General features: G+C 40.3%; 2 protein-coding genes across 3 annotated transcripts in view; both read left to right on the forward strand.

The window, feature by feature from the left end:
- The window catches only part of LOC137991978 (neuroglobin-like), a 12,760-nt gene extending 5,989 nt beyond the window's left edge, over nucleotides 1-6,771 (forward strand). The window contains exons 2-3 of the mRNA XM_068836998.1: nucleotides 2,441-2,669; nucleotides 4,487-6,771. Coding sequence (XP_068693099.1) covers nucleotides 2,441-2,669; nucleotides 4,487-4,633 — 376 coding nt within the window. The 3' untranslated portion in view covers nucleotides 4,634-6,771. The remainder of the gene's footprint in view (nucleotides 1-2,440; nucleotides 2,670-4,486) is intronic.
- A 2,864-nt stretch (nucleotides 6,772-9,635) lies between these two features.
- LOC137991979 (serine palmitoyltransferase 2-like) overlaps nucleotides 9,636-15,000 on the forward strand; it is a 34,451-nt gene continuing 29,086 nt past the window's right edge. For both annotated transcript variants that reach the window (XM_068836999.1, XM_068837001.1), the window contains exons 1-2: nucleotides 9,636-9,937; nucleotides 14,417-14,571. In XM_068836999.1, the coding sequence (XP_068693100.1) occupies nucleotides 9,665-9,937; nucleotides 14,417-14,571 (428 nt within the window). In that variant the 5' untranslated portion in view covers nucleotides 9,636-9,664. The remainder of the gene's footprint in view (nucleotides 9,938-14,416; nucleotides 14,572-15,000) is intronic.

Genomic DNA, 15,000 nt, shown 5'->3' on the forward strand with positions numbered 1-15,000 from the left:
TTGATAGTTAGTACGTTTTATTTTTTTATTAATGTTAATGTTAACAGGTCTATAATCACTTTATTATTAAGTGTCCCCAAGAGAAAATGAGGGGACAGAGATGGAGGCTCCCGGTCCGGCCCTTGGGATATGTCATGTCCACGAAAGTTATTTTTAGACGAGCGGAAGTCTTTGTTCTAGCGGAAGTCTGTCTTCCGAGACGTCCGCATGCGGGCCAACCTCGGTCAGATGTTTAAAAGAAAATAAATATTCATCAGCCTTCCACCTGCGCCGCCATTTTCTCTTTTCACTAAGAATCTGAGAGCGAGGAAAGACTACATGCGGACGTCTCGGAACACAGACTCCCGCTGGAACAAAAACTTCCGCTCGTCTAAAAATAACTTTCGTGGACATGACATATCCCGGTCAACGCCCTGAGCCTACCTCTCTGCCCCCTCATTTTCTCTTGGTGTCCCCAATTAGTAGAGGTATATTTCCCCTCGGCTAGATACCTTTGACACGTTAATAAAGTCACTGATTGATTGATTGATTGATTGATGGCGGCGATGGCGTAACGTGAAAAACCACCTATTTATCAGTAGACTGAGTTGTCGAAATCATTGCTATGGTTTCCCTATCAAAAGCTTTTTACATCTAAACTGCTGCGATTGCGCATCTTTTTGTGATCAGGAGCGGAAGAAATTTACTGTGTGATCATAGCAATCGACCAGAGCCGGAGTGCAATCTCGTTCCTAGGACATTATTTCATCGTATATTGTACTTACTCACGTAAGCACATAGACGATTGTATTTCATGTTATCTGACAATTTTGAAAAATAAGGGAGACAGGGCCGTAGTTGGAAAAAAATAACTTTACCACCAGCCAGTCAAGCCTTAAAACATTGGAAACTGACCGTAGGAGCACTTCCCATTTCACCTTCCTAGCAGAGCCTTTCTTTTGCTTGCTCGATTTTGGCGTTCTCAAGAGAGACTCTGCATGATTCGAGAAAGATCCTTGTTGAGCATGCGCTACTTGTTGCCAGGATACAGTTTCGAACCCAGGCCTAATATACCTTATAGGCGCCGCCATCTTGATTTTTCATGGTACCGCGGGCTCAATTTTAACCATCGGTTTTATCACTAAACGGATGCTTAAACTGGAAAAACCAGTTTGACGAGAGAAAACGAGATTGTCTAGTCCAGAAGTTACGGCCGCGGCAGCTTCAAAGAGTTGACGCGATTCAGGCAGAGCCTCCATTTCTCCTTCTTAGTAAAGAAAAAGACAAAAGGAGGCTCTGCTCGTTTTGTTCAGCAGATATACAGTTAATAGACTGTTCAGTAACAGACAATGTTATCAAAGCCAGCAGAGTTACCTGATTAAAGCACACTTGCCATTTCACGCTTTTTGAAAGGAGTGAGCTTACGTGACGTCGTAGCCATGGATACAAACAAAGTAGTACTGAAAAAGAAAAGAAAAGAAAAGAAACTGGACTAATATTTCCCATTAAGGACCCTAATTAAAAACATGTATTTATCAGGCTAAAAATGATGGTTCAGCATCGCCTGATGCGATTACGTCGTGCTAATGTATCAGGTAAAACCAAGTTTACTGAAAAAGACACTGGCGTATGTTGGCTGAAATAGTCCATTTCCGAGTTTACGTCTGCCTCCTCTTCAAAGCGAGTCTAAGTGAGAGGTTTTTCTTATGAAAATTAGTTTTCATTCATATGTAAAGTAGAACTAATTACCATCACAAAAACTTCGCACACGGACTCGCTTTGAAGAGGGGGCAAACATGAACTCGGAAATGGCGCGTTTGCCGGCAAAACTCGAGAATAATCTCAAGGCCCCGGGGAGGGAGGGGGGGGGGGGGGGGGGGGCAAACGGCTTCAATATTTGCTTCAACATCCGTTCGATTTTGTTGAACAGCGATGTTGAACCCCCCCCCCCCCTACCCCCTACCCCCTACCCTTCCCCTTTCAACCTCGTAGTGAGACATGTTGAAACGAAGTTGAATTGATGTTGAAAGAGTTTAAAAGCGTGTTGAAACCGTTTGCCAACCCCAGCAGTCAACATTGTTCAACAAAATCGAAAGGATGTTGAGAAAAATGTTGAGGCCGTTTGCCCGGGCCTTTATCGCACTTCTTTCCTGTTAGCTACGGTTGTCAGTTTCTTATAAACAGAGAAGAAAGAATAGAACTGGAGAATTTTCATGGTTTTATGAAATACATCATCTGCTTACCATTTTCCGTTAACAGAAAAGGCGAATACAAATCTCTCTGTATTGGAATCCTTAGGATATTATACTTAAAATACAGAGGACTATCTGACTTTGAACAAGGCAACAAGGGGTAATTGGTAAACAAACAAAAGAAAACTAACATGGTGGCCATTTTGGAATAAGGTGTATTCAGTGCGGTGAATGAATTTTGCGTGCAATGCTTTTTCTTTCTCAAATAGGTTATTCACGGATTCTCCAGAGTTGCTACCATTGTTTTCATTCCGGGACATAGATTTGGAGAATGAGGCAGCGAGGAGCGACAAGCGCTTAAAGCGACAAGCACTGGCCACCATGCAGTACGTTGACTTGGCCGTGTCGTCCCTCAACGACCTGGGCTCTATTGTTCCCACTCTCAAGGACCTGGGCGCGAGGCATGTCATGTATAATGTCAAGGATCATCATTATGAGGTAGGAAACCGATTGAAATTAAAAAACCAACAGGTAATTATGGATACAGTGACTTACACTGAAATAACCAGGAAACTGATTAAATAGCTGCAAAGCCCGGCAGTTTTCTGCTAGTTGCTTGATAATGAACCATTTTGAAACTGCGTCTGAGTTTTGTCTATCCTATCAACGGAAGCAAGGCTATCGGTGACCATATTTGAATGCGAACCATTCGTTTCCTGCGTTAGTCAGTTTGCATTTCTACTACTACCACTACTACTTTTTACGGATAAAACACGTGACATTGAAATTGAAAATTGACCTTCCGGCTGTGTTGGTGACGGCCTTCATTTGAATTAAGCCTGACAGGCTGACAGAATGAATTTTGAAGCCTGACAGGCTCGCAGTCATAAAGCCTTCCTCAGAATGAAAACTGAAGGTGACAACTTTCATTTTGAGCACTGTTTCTGATGAAGGCTGTCACCGGCACAGTTTTTTTTAATAACCTTATATCTGAATATTTCAAACTGCCTAAATGAAAGATAAACCTTAAAAATGAAAGCAAAGATTTCGGGCACCGTAACAATCAAGTACGCAGAATTGGCTTGCGTACATTAAGCCATTTCACAGCTGTTATAGGTGAACTACCACATTGAAAAGCGAGACCGTATTTTCCCTTGATCTCTTAGCTGTCTACTGAAATGAAAGCTACGACGTTGACATTAGGAAAACATTTTACCCCGTTAAAAAGCCAGAAGATCTGTGCAACGTACATTGAGCGTCAAAATCATGATCGCTTCCTTATTATTTATTGTACAATAAATGGAAGCGATCATGATTTTGACGCTCAACGTACATTGAGCGTCAAAATCATGATCGCTTCCTTATTATTTATTGTACAATAAATGGAAGCGATCATGATTTTGACGCTCAATGTACGTTGCACAGATCTTCTGGCTTTTTAACGGGGTAAAATGTTTTCCTAATGTCAACGTCGTAGCTTTCATTTCAGTAGACAGCTAAGAGATCAAGGGAAAATACGGTCTCGCTTTTCAATGTGGTAGTTCACCTATAACAGCTGTGAAATGGCTTAATGTACGCAAGCCAATTCTGCGTACTTGATTGTTACGGTGCCCGAAATCTTTGCTTTCATTTTTAAGGTTTATCTTTCATTTAGGCAGTTTGAAATATTCAGATATAAGGTTATTAAAAAAAACTGTGCCGGTGACAGCCTTCATCAGAAACAGTGCTCAAAATGAAAGTTGTCACCTTCAGTTTTCATTCTGAGGAAGGCTTTATGACTGCGAGCCTGTCAGGCTTCAAAATTCATTCTGTCAGCCTGTCAGGCTTAATTCAAATGAAGGCCGTCACCAGCACAGCCGGAAGGTCAATTTTCAATTTCAATGTCACGTGTTTTATCCGTAAAAAGTAGTAGTGGTAGTAGTAGAAATGCAAACTGACTAACGCAGGAAACGAATGGTTCGCATTCAAATATGGTCACCGATAGCCTTGCTTGTGAACAGGGACATGATTCTAAACATTTAATGGTGTCCGACAAGGGATGAGTGGTTGAGGCGGTATTCTTCCCTATCAAACCCCGGTCTGATTACGAAGTGGATATGTCTGATTTTCATGGTTGCCTCATTCCTGGGGGTTTCCTTGACTCCGTTTTGTCTATTTGAATTGTCCCCTCCCCCTCCTCCTTCCTCATATGCTACAAGCTTTAAAAATCAAAGTGTGAAAAGATCTACAAGATCTTAGTTTTCTTACTTTTTGGACAACAACATGGACATCTTATGAAGGCAGACAATTAAACCTTTTTGTTTCAACCTCTTTAGCCAGTCGGGGCTGCTTTATTGGAAACACTCCAAAACGGCCTGGGAGAAAGATTTACAACAGAAGTGAGAGAAGCCTGGACTAAAGTTTATGGGATAGTGGCGAACACAATGAAAGCAGGAGCAAGGGAAGTGATCGACGCTCAATAAAAATAGTCGTATTAACAATAATGAAAATATATATAGGCTCTCAAGTTGACGTGAAACTCAATGGATAAAACTGAAGCCCTTTTATAAGAGTGATTGTTTTCATCTCGGAGAAATCGAAGTGTAAAATTTTGCAGTTAATATTACTCGAGAAAAAAGAAAAGTCAGGCACGATGAATACACGACAACTGAACGCAATTTAAGAGCAAGTCAACTTGAGTACTTTTAATAGAAAAGGTCAGAAAATGGTTTGAATCCAGGAGTTACATACCTCGATGGAACTTGATCGTCTAGGCTGAAGCAGTCCTGAGAAGAGCTGTTGTCAGTGACTGACGTTTCGAAAACCTAAATGTAGTGATTCTCTGGTCTGTGTTGTGATTGGTTGTGGCAAAAGTAATGTGATTGGTCGTGAGGATGTTGACTGATGATTGGCGCATACAATCCGGTTATTTGTAAGTGAAGGTCGCAGTAGGTTTGCAAGCTGAGAGGAAAACGTTGTGTGTAGTTCAGTTTTTCTGTTAAGTAATCGTTGTTAAGGCGCAAGTAGAGGTTGGCAACAATTACACGTAGTTTGTTCTAAGTTTGTATACCAGCTTTCAAGTGTAAGGCGCTGTAAATAGTTCGTACAGCTGAGTCAATCACTTAGCAGAGTCCTGGCAGTCGATAGTGTGTTTTGTACTTGAATGGTGTTCAGAAATATTGTTATTGAGATCACCATTCTTAGTCGCTCGTTTGTGTTCTGTAGGTACTGTATACCTGCCAACTCTCACACCTTAGGCGTGAGTCTCACGCCCTGCGGGTTGAAAACTTCGATCTCACGCCGGTTCATGCTTGCGGGCAAATTTCTCACTCCTGATTGGAAAATGTGAGTTGTTGCCGTCTTGCTTGATACAATTTCCAAAAATATGTTAACTCAGACCCATGTAAGGAACGAAAACCATGTGTAAAATTAATAAATGACAATACCTTCCTCGCGATCTCTGATTTTTGAAGTGAAAAGCACTGGGAGCGAGCTCGCGTTTATACGCGTTTATAAGTCTTCGAAAGACTTCGGAAGACTTCGGACGTCTTCGGAAATTTTCGGAAATGATCGTGTCGTCTTCAAATATCCCAGCACCCCCAGGATAAAAATTTCACACCTACATCTCAGAAAAAGTTGGCAGGTATAGTACTGTGTTTCACAAATGTAAGTGGCCTGACAATCGCAGCATGTGATCTTGTGCACTGCTTCCTGTCTGTCCTCGAGGTCGTCTTTGTCTTTAGAAAGGTGAAGCATGACGTTTACGCCAACCGGCAAACGTCGGAGTGAGATCAGTTTTTTGCCAAAAGTGTAAGAACCCTGCTCGATATTAGCTCATTTCTGTCCTGTTAGCTCCAGATTTCAAGCAACTTCTGAAAGAAGTGAGACAAGTTAAAATGAGAGAATTTTCACGCTTTTAAGATAAGCAGGAGCCTGCTGTTTCCCGTTTGCCGTTGGCCGTAAACATAATGGTTAACCTCTCTATCGACATCATGATTAGTAAGCAAGCGTCGTAAAGTCGTTATAAGTCTTTGGGTTGCGCGTGTGTTGTAAGGTTGTAGTATGCGTGCGATAGTTTCAGAAGTCCCTCTTATGTACGGTATAATTAGAGACCTTTATTAGATCGGACGACAACGTCGAGTACGAGTCTTCCCTACTAAGCATGCGCATAAGGTTTGGAGGTAGACATTTTTCGAAGTGCGCGTGCTCAGAACGGAAAGCACGTACCTTGGACCGTACCTTGTTCTTCGATCTAAAGGTTCCTTTTGTCGCTGTGGTAAAGGTTGAGGTGGTAGGACGTTTTTTTTAGTTCTTTTAAAAAATCAATGTTTAATTATTACCTCATACAACAACAACCAAGGAGACAACCCAAGGAGATTCAAGACAATGTGCCTCAAATGTAACTGTGCTATTTCTTGCTGCTCTTTGCTTGCGTCTGCTAATTGTTTTACTTTTTAACTCCCCGAATTGGCACAGTGATTGGCTTGTGCTGTTGCGGTGTCCCAACCCTTAAATTATTGATTTGCTGATTTTGTATATTATGCACCCAATATCTTTGATTATTTGTTTGTTGTTTTTGTTTTGGTGTGAAGGGAGTAATAAAATAAAATGAAATAAAATAGCTCAAGGTGAAAGCTTCAAACGAGGGCCTCCGTATATGGGCATGCCCAGATATGGCAATGTACGTAGAATACTGTTCAAGTTCGTTCTCTCAGAGTTCCACATGTACGAAAATCATCTAAAGGCTCTTGGAGTGGCTTAAGAATAAGACTCCGATATTGAACCACTTCACAGAAGTACAAGAACAAAACGCCGTTTTTTTCTTGTGCTTCTGTGAAGTGAATGGAAGAAAACCGGTGTTGATCCTCAATAATAGTTTGCAGAACATACTGAAAAAAGCCGTGAAAGAGCGAGATTTCTCAGAAGATGCTGCTTAACTTGCCAAAACTGCAAAGACGAAGAGACATGTTTTCTCACAAAGGCTTTACTTTTTCTGGCGCTTCTCCTCTTGAGTGTCAAGAAAATTCTTAAGTCCCTCATTTCAGTGATACTCAATGGAAAAAATATAGATACTTGTAAATTGCTTCGTTTCCTAGGCCAATTGTGGATCAACGAACCCGATGCCTAACGTACTGCAATCCCGGCGAGGAAGCTTCGATACTCGAATTGTTGTCTACTACTATCATGCTTTGCTCGATGGTGCAGCCACAGCTCTCTATGGAGTAATGTCCACATGCATGCACGTGGTGGTAATACTTATGAGAAAGTTATATGACCTGAAAGCAGTGAAGGACAATGTGGATATCTGGATAGCATTTTGAGTGGGTAGACGCATTCGAGTTCTTTCATCAGCATTTTCAGGATATATCTCCCATGCTGAGACTGAAGAAGTCAAGTTCCTTAATTTGTTGTCTTTCATGCTTCCAGAGGCTGGGACATAGAACGTCTTCATTCAATAGAATTAGGAACGGTCTGCCGGGCAGGCCTGGGACGTAAGCTTCGAAGCCGTAACGCCTATGTTTGGGTTCCTTTCTACTCATCCATTCCAGCCACCGGAACTGAGATGATTTCACACTCTTCCCTGATCTAGAACGAATGATGTCATAGATCAAGCCACTTGGGGTCTATAAGCGAGACCAGAATGGATCTGTTCTGTAAATACAACTGAACCATAGAAAAGCTCTCACCTACACAGGTCAAGAAAAGGAGGGAGAATTCCGGATTCGTTAATACACATAAACTAAATGAAATAAACCGGGACAAGATCACATTATTTCTATATTCAGCTGTATATTGTTTGTCCAAACCACAGCGTTAGTGACAAAGCAGTTTGATCACTGTACTGACCAAAAATGATTGATTCGTTTATAAATAATAGAAAGAAGCCTTTTTTTATATGTTGAGGAATTACAGATGATCACGACATTCGCTAATATTGGACTAGAGATATTCGGCATAAGAACGTTGCATTTTCAGCTACAACACATGAGAAGGTCCTGAAAATACAGTTATCATTATGTCTTCAGAATGCTATACTGAGACATGTTAAAAAGTCGATCATCGAAGCAAACATCTGGACTACCAGTGACCTGCGCAACCAGAATATTCATTCTTCTGCTGGATTTGGCTGCCGCAAAATTGGTGATGCGTTGAAGCCAGTGTGGCTGATCAAGTGTAAGAGAGAATGTTTTGGGGTGCAAATGTGCTAAGGCTAACCTGGATTGCACACCGGGTCCTCTGCTGGTGCAAATGCAATGAGAGTAGCGCTGGTCGAACAATTAGAACAAGGTAACTAAGTTTCTAATTATATTAGGGAAGAAAGGCACGCCCGCAAAGTGTCTTGGGAAAAAGATTACCAAAAATATGAATGAAAGCTTTTTAACCTCTTTTGCGTAAATATAAGCAGTTTTTGTTCATCAATTTAATCTCAAAAACATCTTTTTCCAACAGAGCTTGGTAACCAGTCAGTCCAGATTGTGACCTTTTCAAAATTTGTCTCCGTGTATGCGAAAGAAAAAGGATATTCTTGGGCACCGGTTCTGAAGTTGTTAGGTTTACCCTAAGGAAGCTGTTTGCAAAGTTTGGTGGTTTTATCCACTGTATAGACCCGGTCAAAATTTTGCACTTAGCCACCGAAAAGTAGGTTCAAAGTTCAGATGTGCAACGACACGTGATTGACATTACCAAGGCTGCCACGTGACACTTTGAACATCGCGGTGCATGATTAATGCAAAATAATAATATAAAGCCGGTTACACACGAGCAAGTTTTCCTTTTCAAATTTAAATTTATTCGTTGGGTTGTAAGGAGAAACTTGTCAAGTTTTTCCTTGACAAGTTCACATTCTCGATCATGGCAGGGAAAAGCACTTTCTTATCCCTAAGATTACTGAGGAGAAAGCTTGTGGAATGCCAAAGTAGATACCTATAGGATCGAAACAAGAAAAAAACTGAAGCGATTCTTCAACTGTTAAGCTAGATGAAGTTCCTGGTTTAAATCTTGCTGCACAATTAATTACAAGGTGAAAGACTGCTTATCTTTATGAGTAAGCTTGGAATAATTAAAAATGTTCTTAATTGAAAGAGAATAGATATTTCACGGTAAAAAAAAAATGCAACGCTTTTTGTTGTCCGCTGTGTACTTACATGTGTTGCTAGCTACAGTGAAAACTTGTCAAAGTAAACTTGATCATTTGTTAACACGAGCAAATAAAACTTGTCAAGGCAAAACTCGTAAAAGAAAAAGTTGAAAACTTGTCGTACATATCAATGAAAATTGTCAATGACACTCGCCTAAGGGTAAACTTGCTCGTGTGTAACCGGCTTAAGTAATGCAGCAGTCAGTTGAAGAAACGGTGGCAAAAAGTCATTCTTTTTAATGCCATTAAAACTAGGAATTGGTGAATTGGGCACATTTCTTAAATCAACATTGACCTAAATAAATATCAATAAATCAACGACACCGCGATCCCTTTAATAAGCCCTTTCCTGATATTAAAGTACAGATGATTCAATATGCCAGTACGATCGCAGCTGAGAAGACGCCGGGCGCATAAGTCTTACAAAAATGGCTTTTCTTCGGAAAAAGATGAATTATCAGCTCTCCAAGAAGAAAAGCTTCATGATTTCAAAGAGTCTTTTGTAGAGCAGTACCAAGAAACGCCATTGTATGCAGCATTTTTGGTGTACTTTTTTTTCTTTTACCAATATCTTTTTAAATGCTTCCGGTTTTATTTGGTAAAAATTGGACTTCGAAAACCAGACGAACCCAAAGAACGTGGAAACAAGGTAAGTATGCATGCAATGGCGTGCATAATGGTGATAATGATAATATCATTGATTTCGACAGCTGTACCTGAATCACAGGTTAATTAACAATCATGATATTGTCTGCAAAGGTAATTGTCATGATTGCAATCAAATTCCTTGCCTATTCTTGTCGGAAATGGGTAACAACTGTACAGTTTGTAGTTTATTTTATCCCACGGAACGAAGTGCCTCTCTTATGCAATTTTCTCCGCAGATTAGGCCGTCCCCAAAGCAGGGGACAGAAACAAGTAGAGAGTCAGTGTCGACATATTTTTATGCGACACATGCAAAGAGCCTCTCATGTCGATGAGTGTCTGACTGAGCAGAAGTTCAAACTAAAAATCTATACGAACCACTGTTTACATTTCAGATCAAAAGTTTAAAAAAATTTCGCTTAGTCATTGCTTTCCTCATATCGTTTTCAGGGCCGTAGCCAGTATTAGGCAATCCTCGAGGCACTTGCCTCAGTCATTTTTTTCGTGATTTTTTTTTCCCAGTGCTGTCTTTAAATGTAGGCACTAAAAACACACTAAAATCAATGCTTACAAACAGAATTTAACCATAGACATTGCCTTATAATTTTTTTCTGGCTATGGCCATGGTTTTTGTTTTGAAAACTCAAAAACACTGATAGGTAGGTCGGACGACAGAGAAAAAAAATGTGTCGGCATAAAGGCTATTGTGGTAATGTAACAAAACTAATAAGAGTTAACCGTCTACAATGTTATGTCCCACGCGATGAAAATATTTCAACATGTCAACAATTAAGACCTGCTAGCAATAGCTGAATTGTCTTGCATAGTCTGTTGAACAACGACTACGCAAATGACTACCGAAGAACGTTTTGAGCACGATGTTTTGCAGGCGATCTCTAACATTCCAGATTCGTTCATCATATTCTTTAGTCACAATGATTGTTCTCACAGAAATTGTCTCGCATTATAACATACAGGGGCATAGCTTGAGATCTTTAGGGTGTACGCACGCGAAGAATGTTTCGAGCGCCGAAGGTGCTGCAAAGTAGGGAGGTCTAGAAGCATGCTCCCCCCAAAAACTTTCTGATTTCCGAAGGACATTTCAATAAATAAATGCGAGGGAAAATGTAGTAGTTAGATGTTTTACCTATCTGCAGAGTTTTCAGTAAGCTGCAACACAAACAGGGGGTTTTCAAGCAAAGGACAAGACGTAGCAAACTCTGTCATAACATCATCATCATCATCATCATAACCTTTCCTTCAAAAATAACCGCGGAGATTGGTGATGAGACTGACACTGTGTGGGGACCTTAAAGAGGGTTTACTTGTAACAAAAAATCTGTTAAAAAATTCTATACCAATTTCTCAAGTACGCGCGTGCGCATTTACGTAAAGGACGCTACGCACCCGATATGTTGACACGAACAGGAAGAAAACTAACAAAAACTTTTTATAGACTAAAAATCAGATGTTAAGAAAGAACTGCAAGTTAAACTTTATTCAGATGAGTGCAATAATACTTATATTTAACTCTACTTTCTAACGAACAGTGAAGGAATGAAAGTACAAGAGTCAAGTCTGTGGCAAATAAGGAATGGCTCCTTAAACCGGTTACACACGAGCAAGTTTTCCTTGCCAATTGTCATTGACAATTGTCATTGGGTCGTGTGTATGAACCACAAGTTTTCTTTGACGAGTTTCAGTTTGACAAATGCTGAACAAACGAACAAGCCTTGCTTTAAAAAGTTATCACTGTAGCCGGCAACATAAGGACAACGTATAACAATAAACGAAAACGCAGGGCGGCAAAAAATAGAAACAGTTTTACTTTCCATTTTTTAACCATGGCTGATGCGTAGTTGACGAGAGAAAAAGGTTGCTGGCTTGTGGTCTGGGTTTTGCTTGAGCATTCGAAGAGACAGGTGGTGGACGGGTTCGCCCTTCGCCACACAGGAATTAATGTTGTTTACCTTCAAAAAATTTCATGGTAGAGAGTTGTGCGAAACCAAACACGGAAGCCCTGAAAAAGGAGCAATCCTTTAACGGCGTGTGTCGAGTTTGTGAAAGGAGCTTACTGGCGAAATATGGCTCAACCAAATCTTGTGTAAATTTGTTCAGGCAATCTCTGAAAAGGAAATCGTTCTGTTCTGTATGGGCTGAACGACTAAGAAACGTGGTTGTAATCCATATAACATATTTCGAAAATTCTTCACAAATTGTTTGCAACATGTTTGTAGGGAAAATAAATTATTCGAAATTTGCATCTGATCAAAAAGAGAACGTTGGCGGCGAGGTTGAGTCGGATGTTCGAGATTGTTTACGTGAGAGCTCGAAAGTAGCGTGACGTTGAATTCAAACAATCGGAGCAAGAGATTCATTGTAGGTGATTGAGACAAAAAAAAATTCCAGCCAATCAAGATTTTTAAGCTCAAAATTTGAGCGTAAAAAACGGGAAAGACATTAGTGACCTTGCAGGCGTTTCTTTCCCTTCTTCTTTGTGTGCTCTCATAGCTGGTTCTCCCTTTCCCTTCCCTTCGAACGCCTGCCACGACTCACAAGTCGAGATTTTGTCGAATATCTAGCAACAACACCAAGTAGTTAACAACATTTATTTATCAGTTGGCTCGGTTTTCTTAGTTCTGTCAGGGAAATATATTAAATAGCCCCCCAACTGTCTGAAAACCTGGGGTCAGTTTTGATTTGTCAGGGGAGAGCGGGGTTGAAACAAGAGCTGATAACAAGAGCGAAACAACGGAACATATTCCCTTCAACATAATCCCCCGAACATATTCTCCTCGACGTAGTCTCCCACTACTTGAATAGAAGAAATTAACAAACACAGACGAAATATCAAAATTCAATCATTATTATTTGGATTATAATGATTTTAATGGTGGCATTGAGATTTCTATGACAACTGCTAGAGCCAACTCGCTGGAACGACATTGGTAACGGGTGGACTTCACGCAATATAATTTTTTTTCCCTAGGAGTGTTAAAGGGGCCCTGTCACACTAAATTTGCTGTTTTTAAATCAAAACTGGGTTAAAATCTAAATTAGTACTTGAGCTCACTCATACAATATTCCTGACAACCCAATGAGAAGATATGAATTACATTTCAGTATGGCACAAAGAGCTATTCGCATTTTTTAAATTTCAGTTTAAGACATCGTCGGGCAAACTTGAAAAACCTGATCAGTCTTTTTCAAGTATTAATCCATTTCCATCCTTTCCATTATTATTTATTGGCTGCAACCACTAAAAAATAGCTTCAGTGCGCTCCAACGGTTATTGGCAACAAAACTACACCATTATGTTTTGGTCTTCACTGGTGCAAAGACGTCTTTTGGTGTTTTGAGATTTGACTATAATAGAATGACACTGCCCCTTAAAGCATAGTTAGTAGACCGAGTTTCAATTGTGTGTCGAAAGTAATTAGCGAATTGCTTTGGTTTATGATTACTTCACTCAGTGATTTTTCTCGCGCCACTTTTCCAACCAATGAGAAGTGAACCCAAAACCAATCGTGGCTCGAGCGTGCACATTTTCCCGCGCTTTGTGTCGTCTACGTGTAATTAGTGTAACGAGTTTTGATTGGTTTACCGGATTGTCTCCGTCCTTTTTGATTGGCCATAGTAATTACTTTGGTTTTGATTTTACGACACTCGATTGAAACTCGCTCTATGGTTAAAGTCAAATAAAGCCGAAACAGCATTTTCAATGTCTCAGCATCCTTGCTGTGAGTCTAATTTGTCCCCATTTACAAAGGAAATCCAACTGCTGACAAGGAGCTTCCAAAGAACCGGCAAAGCTGCTTTTGGGTTAAAACAATTCTTTTTCGGGGTCGCTCATTGCTCCCAAGGACTTAGTGTATACGAATCGTACACACGTAGCATCTAACAAGTCTCCCTTGAGAGAATTTATATTTTCTTTTATTGTAGGAAACCTCACCAACTGACTACTAAGCATTTTATTGACCTGTCCCGTGACCTGTCCCTCGGGGATATGTGATATATTCCTCTTGTGCCGACACCGAGGGCGTAAATGTCTCTTCTGCAAATACTCTAATTTACTTATTCAAGGCACATATCTAGTTTTGATACCCAAGCATTATTTCTGTAGTACGAGGCATCTGAAAGCGGACGAAAATCGAAAAAAAAAAAATTGTAAATCAGGACCAAAATGTTTTGACAGTTTCAATTTCAGTCACTTTGCACCGACGGAAAATCAATGGTTTGAGAACCGATACGAATGGAATAATGACCGTTCAGTTGATGAAGAAATGCTGAAGATTGAAAATCAAGACATTTAATATTTAGATTGAGCCAATCTATTATATTTTCATTGTTATTATTTATTCGTCCTTGTTTTATTCCGACTGGAGCAGTTTCAGTGTCGATTCTCAAGGATCGCATTGTGATCCAATTCTCGATTAACTGACCTATCCAGTCCTCCAGCATTTAATTTATTATCGTATTTCAGGGTTTTGTGCCTCTTTACAAGGACAGCGAAAGGCTCTTCCACAAGGCTGTTTATATTACATGCAGCTGGATGTCCAACACGCCAATCAGTAGCCCACCAGGTCCGCTTATTGATGTAATGGAAAGAAAAGCAGAAAACGGGGGTTGGACCCACAGGTATCTTTGTTTTACGTCTATTTACTCTGATTTATGCTCAGTTCATGGTCGCTATTGTTTTATGTTTCAAACCCATTACAAGTCCGAAGTCCGTACGCTGCAGTCCAATGTCCACATATCCTAAACCAAGTATAGAGTGGAATCGATGTTCCGAAAACGATTTTGTGACAGAAAATAATAATAAAATAATGAGGGCGTTTCGACCTCTTCGAGGTCAGTTTAAATTGTGGATACCGGCAAAAAATACACGATAATTATGACCATGCAGCATTTCGAAAATAAGGCAAACAAGTTTGTTTTGACACTTCCTTCAAATTTTAAAGCTTCTCTTGATGTTATAGTGTCTTTGAGATGGTTTCCGACTGGCGACCCTTCGTGTTATTCAACTCGTTGGTGTAGGTGTAGGCACATGTAACAGACGGAATCCGC

The sequence above is a fragment of the Montipora foliosa genome, chromosome 2, assembly GCF_036669935.1.
Source record: "Montipora foliosa isolate CH-2021 chromosome 2, ASM3666993v2, whole genome shotgun sequence".
NCBI classification, from domain to species: Eukaryota; Metazoa; Cnidaria; class Anthozoa; order Scleractinia; family Acroporidae; genus Montipora; species Montipora foliosa.